The sequence below is a fragment of the Physeter macrocephalus genome, chromosome 12 (assembly GCF_002837175.3).
Source record: "Physeter macrocephalus isolate SW-GA chromosome 12, ASM283717v5, whole genome shotgun sequence".
In the NCBI taxonomy this organism is placed as follows: domain Eukaryota; kingdom Metazoa; phylum Chordata; class Mammalia; order Artiodactyla; family Physeteridae; genus Physeter; species Physeter macrocephalus.
Window position 1 is genome coordinate 79,259,403 of NC_041225.1, and position 8,131 is coordinate 79,267,533.

General features: G+C 45.2%; 1 protein-coding gene across 1 annotated transcript; it reads right to left on the minus strand.

The window, feature by feature from the left end:
• Positions 1 to 344: 344 nt before the first annotated feature.
• On the minus strand, positions 345 to 2,841 carry LOC114487283 (keratin-associated protein 10-8-like). The gene is made up of 2 exons (XM_028496602.2): positions 2,764 to 2,841; positions 345 to 698 (listed from the first exon to the last, which is right to left on the minus strand). The coding sequence occupies exons 1-2, from the start codon at positions 2,839 to 2,841 to the stop codon at positions 414 to 416; spliced, it is 363 nt and encodes a 120-aa protein (XP_028352403.1). The 3' UTR covers positions 345 to 413.
• Between the last annotated feature and the right edge of the window lie 5,290 nt (positions 2,842 to 8,131).

The following is an 8,131-nucleotide window of genomic DNA, read 5'->3' on the forward strand; positions in this document are numbered from 1 at the left end:
AGGAATAACTGTGGAAGCACCATGTTAATTTGGTGTTATAATAAATTTTAGCAAGTAGGCAAGTTCACAAATAGAGAATCTGTGAATAATGAGGATCAAATGTATACAGAACAAGATTTATTTAAAGCAAATAGCTTCCATGATTGTGGGGAATGGCAAGTCTGTGGTCTGTAGGGTGGAGCGGCTGGCTGGAAACTCTCTGGCAGGAGCTGAAGCTGCACTTAACAGGTGGAATTTCTACCTCAGAGAAATCTCTTTTTTTTTTCTTTCTTTTTTTTTTTTAGTGTCAACAACTTTTATTACCCCTTACATATTTCATAGGGAAGTGAACGTAGCAATCAAGTCAGAGTTGTATAAAAACCCAGGTCGGCCCGTGTTCCTCCATTGACACCTGAGGCAGGCTCTCCGCAACATCAGGCACAGCAGCTGCACTTGTCCAAGGCCCCTTTGCAGACGCAGCCCTGGGCACACTTGGCACAGCCCACGGGGCAGCAGGAGCAGCAGCTCTTCTTGCCGGAGGTGCATCTGCAGGCTTTGCAGGTGCAGGAGCCAGCACAGCTGCAGGAGCCGCCAGTGGAGCAGGGGCAGTTGGGGGTCCATTTGGAGCCCAGGTGAGGCCGGGGGTCGAAAGCAAGCGGCCAAGAGGCACCTGAGCTGGTGGGAGGCGTGTTGAGAGAAACCTCTTTTGCTCTTAAGGCCTTTCAAGTGATTGGATGAGGAACCCAGACTGTCAAGACCTTTACTTACCATCAGCTGATTGTAGATGTCAACAGCATCTACAAAATACCTTCACAACAACACCTAAACTAGTGTTTAATTGAACAACAGGGTGCTATCGTATAGCCAAGTTCATACATTAAGCACCCAATTTAGAGCCCAGGAAAATGGCCCTGGAGGAAATCTTCCCTTTTCATTTTCCTAGAAGGTTAGTACGAGAGAGCAACAGCTCATACACACCACCCTCTGCCTGGGTAAGCATTTGTTCAATGTACATTGACGACTTCCACTCTGCAGAGGGACCTCAGTCAGAGCACTGACCACAGTGGGTAGGAGTGATGAGGATCTTTTATTTGAGGTGTTAAAAAGGGACAGAGATTTTTAAGCCTTTCCCTCTGATTCACCAAATATAACCCATCTTTGTTTCTAATTTGATAATTTTCTTATGTCCATTGATCAGGCTCTTTCTGCTCTGAGCCTCAGCCAGCAGCCAGTTGCTCAGCCCCTGCCCTGGAATTAATGAGAGGGCTCGGACTGCTCCCAGCCTCTGGGCTGCTGTGTCCTGTCAGCAGTTTTGTTGGGCAAGAGTGGTGCTATTGCCCAATCTCCAGGCTTCTCGGTTCCTCTAGGGCCCATGACAGTTAGGAGAAAAGGAGGAGGGACCCTGCCCTGTGCTGTAGCCCCTGTATTCCAAGTGTGATGCATAAACCAGCAGCATTGGCATCACCTGAGAACTCGTTAGAACTGCAGAGCCCCAGACTTACTGAATCAGAATCTTCATTTTTAGCCAGGTTCCAGGTGACTCATATGTACAGTAAAGATTGCAAGTATGCTCTAGGTAGCTATGTGGAGCCTACAGTCCTTCACCCCTCAATGTTTAGGTCTTGAATCCTGACCCATCTTTCCACCTATTTTGAATCAGATATTCCAGAACAACCCTGCTCCACCTGGCACTGGTGCATGGACACCTCCATCCTGCTTTCCACAACTGGAAGCCCTTGAATAATCCCCCTGCCAAAGCTGGCCTGCATTTTTTTCTTCCCCTGGTTGTGCATGACTCTATTCTCAGCGCCTGCCCAGGAGCGCTACTTCTGCCCCATCCTGCCCTCTGATCCTGCCAGCTCCCCGCCCCCTGAACTCCTGTCAGGTTCTACATGCAGACGTGTGGGGGGAGGAGAGACTGGAACTTCCTCTTCAGAACTGACTTGGACAGATTCAAACACTGATGAGCACAGTTCAGAGAGGAAGTAGAATCAGCTGAGAGATTCAGGAAACAGGGGGTCAGTTTCCAGATGTCTCATTTCCAGAGCAAACTGAGGTCAGCAAATGAGCTCTATTTAAGCCTCCATTGCCTAATTGTAAATTGACAAGAAAGCTACCTTTGAACCCCTTCTGTGAAACCCATTAAACCAGTTCGGAACCTCAAAGTTTCTCTATACATTTGCTTTTGAGGCCAGTTTAACAGGAGATCTGTGGCCAGCAAAGAGCTACAGTATTGACTTTATTAGAAGTCTAATGGTCCCTTTTTTTGGTAAAATTAAGCATGGAATCCTTTAACCTGTCATTATGGGATACCACCATGCCATGGAGTCAGATGATTAATTTGCCATGCACTTAATAGTATAGTCTGTAATTATAAAGGCTATTTTCCAAACCTCACATTTGATCATTCCTGAAGAGGGAGGATTTCTCACCATGAAAACCAGCTTTAGGCTTGGATAGCAATTACTCATCTTTCCTTTTCCTGGCATTATGACTATAGGAGTAGACAATGGATTGGTTCCCAAAATGACCTCAAGCTTTTCTCACTTAAACTGTGTTAATTTCTAGGCTCATCTCCCATGTCTCCAGAAGTGGAGAACATATAGTCATAAGCCGATCAATAGAGTCCAGCCTGCAATTTGCTGAGGGTCATTTTCTTGACTTGTCTGAACTACCACATGGTTAACTTGATTGCCATTGTGTCCAGATGGACTAAGTGCATGTCAGGAGATATGCAAGTCAACTTGAGCAAAGGAAATTAACTATACAAGTGAACTTACTTACATGTGCCTGAAACACTCTGAGCTGCTGCACTGCACAACTCTCAGGGGTGCCACTGTTGTCCATGTAAATGGAGTGCATGGGCAGTGCACAACCTGTGGGACTGCGTGTAGTAGCCCTGGGAACATTCTTTTCTTGGATCTGCCTGTAGTTGGTGCCTTGCCAACCATCTGTTTCAGCCTAAGTATCACCTCCTCAGAAAAGCTTCCTTGACCATTTAATCTAAAGGAGCTGCATCCTGACTCCCCATTCTATTTATTTCCTTCATTGTACTTACCACAGTCTGAAAGGATCTGGTTTAGTCTCTGCCTCTCTCTATTAGACTGGAAGTTTCTGGAGGGCAGGGGTGTTGTCTGTTTGATACACAGTAGGTGCTTAATATGTATTTGTGGGATGGGTGAATGAGATACTCAATATGTGCATTTAAAGCAATAACTACAAGAAGGGAGATTACCTCAGGAATCTTTTATCCTATCACCAAAATGCTAAAGTAAGCTTTCTTCCATGGTTACTCTTTCTGGAATTTTTTGTTTTGTATAACTTCTTCTGTCCTCTTTTACTTTGTCTTGTCTTTTATCCTCTGCTATCTTAAGGTACAAATAATAACCTTAAACCTCTCTAAAATGAAAGAACCACCTGGTATATGAGTGCCCACTGAATACCAGGCATGGTTACAAATGGAAAGCAGTCAAAACCATGGTCCTTATATCAATGATGGCGCAAGACATAAACATGAAATGTTGATGCTTTTTAATTATTCAAGCTATGCCTATGTTCTTAAGGACTGATAGAGAAGGGGAATATCTTTGCTCAGTATCCTCAGAATCAGAAAGATATTCCTTTAAAATATATTTTTTCTAGTACAATAAAAATTTTAACACCAATTTGAGGAAAGAACAAAAGAGTTGTCACAAGCAAAAACATGATTATCAAATTAGTTGTACAACCATGATTGCTACAGAGGCTTATAAGTTTATTTAGCCTGAGACAGTCAGAGAAGATTTGATAAAGGTTGGTGCTAAGTCTGAGGGTCTTAAAGGGAATGTAGTGGGATTCCTGGTTTGAATCTAAACTCTTCCTACCAGCAAGACGAGAATATATCCAAGTACCTCTGAGTACATCCAAGTACAGCCAGACATACATCTCTCAGATGTGCACTTGCATGAGTAAACTGTCAAGGATGCCCTGTGGGGGGTCAGGGACAGGAGACTGGGAAGGACTATGGTCTGAGCCTGTTGAAAGAGTGCAGATGACCAAGGAGCTGCTATCAGGAAGGATCTGAGTCATAGAGCTATGAGTAGTGTCCCCTGGAGTCCAGGGGGTACAAGCTGGCCTACCAACTGTGCCTTAAGGACTCCAGGGGACACAGTGCTGGCACCTTGAGGGTTGAGTCTTGGGCTCATCGAGAGAAAAGACATTACAGTATTTGTGGAGGGTACATACAGGAGTGGTGGCCTTGGCCAAAAGCATAAACGTGGGGCATAAGGGTGGCTGGCACGGGAAAGGAAGAACACGGCAGGGGCCATGTGTTTGTGGCATGTTGTGAGTACATGTCAAACAATGCATGGGGTGAAATTTCCGGGTGTGACTCTGAGAGGCCTCAGAGATCTCGCAGCACTCAGTTGGGGCAATGGAGGAAGCTGCTTATTGCTGTGACGAATAGGCCAATAAAGCTGGACAAACTCAGGTTTTGAATGAAAATGTTTGCAAATGAATGCAAATATTTGAATAGAAGAGCTGTGCCCAGGGTGCAAAATAGACGGTGGCCAGAAGCAGAGGCCCCAAATGACCAAGCTAAGGAGGTTGCCTTTGGAGGCTGATCAGGACAGTGATGCAAAGGAATCAGGATTCAGGAAGGCTTATCTGACCCTGGTGTTTAGCAGTAGTTTTCAAACTTGCTTTAGCATTGAAAACATTTTGTGAAATGAAATCTAATGAGGATGCTTTGTAGGTGTGAAGTAGATCAGAATGATAGAAAGGGAGGGGAAGGGTGGAAAAAGATGGGGCCTGGGCTGCAGGGTGATGCCCAACAGTTACTTCTTGGTGGTGAGGTAGTTGGGAGTTTAAACTTTTTTTTTCTAACCTGTATTTCCTAATATAAACAGTTAGTTTTATAATTAAAAATTCCAAAGCTGGGATTTCTCTGGCGGTCCAGTGGGTAAGACTCCGCACTCTCAATGAAGGGGGCCTGGGTTCGATCCCTGGTTGGGGAACTAGATCCCACATGCATGTCGTGACTAGGAGTCCGCATGCTGCAACTAAGAAGTCTGCATGTCGCAGCTAAGACCTGGAGCAGCCTAAATAAATATATTTTTAAAAAATTCCAAAGTTATTTTAAAAACTAAAACAATTCATTGCTTTGTATTTAGAATCAGTTCATAGCTCACCTCCTCAAGAAACTTTCCTTCTTTCTCTGAACCTCACACGTTTCCTTCTATATATATCTTCTCTATATGTCTATATATATCTTCGTTTTGGTCTGTTCAGGCCACTGTAACAGGATACCATAGACTGGGTGGCTTATAAGCAACAGAAACTTATTTCTCACTGTTTTGGAGGCTGGAAAGTCCATGATCAAGGCACCAGCACATTTGGTGTCTGGTGAAAGCCCGCTTCCCATATATATATATATATATATATATATATATATATATATATATAAACGAATGAAATGATGAAGTACAAGGAACACTGCCCAGATGCCAAATTCATTAGCCAGTAGACCTGAGATTGGTAAAAAGTCCTGCTGGTCTCTCCTGTATATTCTTATCCCGATAGATGACTCACTCAGATTCACACTGGGCCCAATCACAGAGGAGGCAATCAGTGGCTAAAAGTGACTATGCACTTTAGGAAATTAGCATTCTGGTTTCTCGAATATTGGGTCTGATTATATTTTCACATCTTGGGACCTACCTCACTATGGCACAGCCTCATCCAGAGAGGCTGTGGGGCAGACACAAGAGCCTCCGGGGCTTGAAAAGAACTTTGAGAGACTAATTGTCTATGGAGATGAATGGTTATAGTCACTGGGCTCTTCAAACTGGAATGTAGCTTATGAAGTTGAGCATTATTATTCCAAAACCCACTCTCTGCAGAGGAAGTGGAACTTCTCCAGCCGGTTGGTGAGCTTCTCAGTTGTTTATCTCTGGACTTCACTTCCAAGGGGAGCATTTTTCCTAGGCCTCACCAGCCACAGGGAAAGAAATCAAGGGTCTGAGTTACAAAGAGGTATTTGATTTCGAGCACCACCTGGTTTCCCAGGATGTCAACATTTGCCAGAGCTCAGAGAAGCTGCTTGGGCTGTTCCTGCCACAGGTCTGAGGTTGTGGCCCCGTAGAGAGGCAGGCCTCCCCATGGGCCTCAGAAAGCATAGGCCTGCTAGTATCAGATGTCTGTCTGATGAACCAGAGACCAGTCCCAACCAGACCAGTTGGAAAGGGGCCAGGGTTGATTCTCTCACCTTTTTTGGGACCCTGAGCCCAATCCCTCCCACTCAGGGCAACTCCTCATAAAGGAGTTTAGGGATCCTCTTCTTTCTTCTTCTCCTTTACATGAGGGTCCTAATCCCAAAGTCCAGGACTTGGAGAAAAGTCTTCCTTTTCCTTCAGATCCTCTTTGGAGCAAAACGCTGGTGGTCGCTTGGACGTTCCAGGTCCCTGAACCAGGCAGGCAGGTGAGTTCCGGCCGCTGCCCTCCCTGTAAACAGGTACTTAGGTACCCTTTTTGTGACAATACTTGCAGTTAAATACAGGCATCTTATTCAAACAGGAAATTCAAATTTTTCACATTCTTTAGCCAGAGTTAAAGAGGATACTACAGAAGCAGCAGTGCAGATTAGGAATTTGTGGAATGTGAATGTTCTTCATACTTCTCCTTCTGTTGGAAACAGCGGTACCTTCTCCATCCTCTTTATCCTCTGGTGTGACAATGCTCACTCTTCATATGGTGTGAGCTCCTAAAGGACTAGAGCATGGCATGATGCTTACAGGATCAGCCTTTGGTGTTAGAACAGACCAACTTTCAAATCTCCAGGTTACCCCATCATTTAAAGTGTAGGGCTTGAGTAGGAAAAATCAAGGGAGAAGAGGAAGGTCTGGTATCTGGAAAGCCGACAAAAGTGACAGAGTCTGCCATAAGCTGGACAGGTAAGCCAGGTATGTGAATGGGGTCATGAAGGAATAGACTTTTCCAGGAACTTGGCTGTGAGGGAGAGGGACAGCGGCAAGCAGGTTGGGGAGAGAAGTTTTAAGAAGGGAGAGATCTGATCATGTTTCTAGGCTCCAAGGGAGGGACCAGAAGTGGGGAGAAGAAGTAAAAAGTAGAGAGCAAAGGCCCAGGAGAGATTGGATCCAGAGCCCCAGAGGAGGCTCTCGGCAGGAGAGAATCCAGCTTTTCCTTTGCAAAAGCTGGAAGGTGAGTGTGACTGCAGAAGTGCCTGAAGTTTCAAGGGTGGGTGTTGAAGGAGTTCATGAAATAAAAGTTGTTATGGACTAAATGTTTATGTCCACCAAATTCATATGTTGCAGTCCTAATCCCTAATGTGATGATATGTTGGAGGTGGGGCCTTTAGGAGGTAATTAGGTTTAGATGAGGTCATGAGGGTAGCATCCCTATGATGGAATTAGTGTCCTTATTAGAAGAGGAAGAGACCAGAGCCTTTTCTCACCCTGCCACATGAGAGAACAGCAAGAAGGCAGCCATCTGCAAACCAGGAAGAGGGCTCTCACCAGACACCAAATCTGCAAGCAACTTGATGTTGGAATTGCCAGCCTCCATAACCGTGAGAAATAAATGTCTATTTTTAAGCCACCCATAAGTCTATGGTATTTTGTTATAACAGCCCAAACTGCCTAAAACAGAAGCCTTGGTCATCTGCTGAGAGAAAGGTGGCCATGGTTGGGGTGTAGTGTTGAAGGTTTAAGATGGCAGCTGGGAGAATCAGGGGAGGAAAGGATGCTGATCAAGGGCCTGTGAAAGGGTGGCTGTGCTGAGAACCCAGCTGAGGTCAGAGGACATGGTTGTCAAACCCAAACCACAAGACTGTGAATTCTTATGCCACCCTCAGGGGCCCTCACATAGGGAGAAAGTAGGAAAATGGTTGGGGTGATCCACAGAAAAGGGTTTGTGGGACTGACCCAGCAAAAGGAAGGGGGCAATGAGGCTGAGGCTGGTCACAAGAGAGTGACAGAAGAGTTGTGTCCTGGGGTCCAGCCATGTTGTCAGTGATGGGCTAGGAGAAAAGAGTAGAGATAAGCAGCAGCTGAATTGGGAGAAAGGGGAGATGGAGCTGAAAGGATAAGGGATGGGTGTGATGAGAGAGAGAGAGGAGACAGAGAGATAGAAAGAGATGATAAATATTGAACAGATG

What these genes read in the sequence shown, in the direction of transcription:
- LOC114487283 (XM_028496602.2), bottom strand. Translation starts at nt 2,841, where the DNA reads ATGCACTCCATTTACATGGACAACAGTGGCACCCCTGAGAGTTGTGCA. An exon ending in TCAGAGTGTTTCAGGCACAT is followed by an intron (nt 699 to 2,763) that starts GTAAGTAAGTTC and finishes ATCACTTGAAAG; the next exon opens with GCCTTAAGAGCAAAAGAGGT.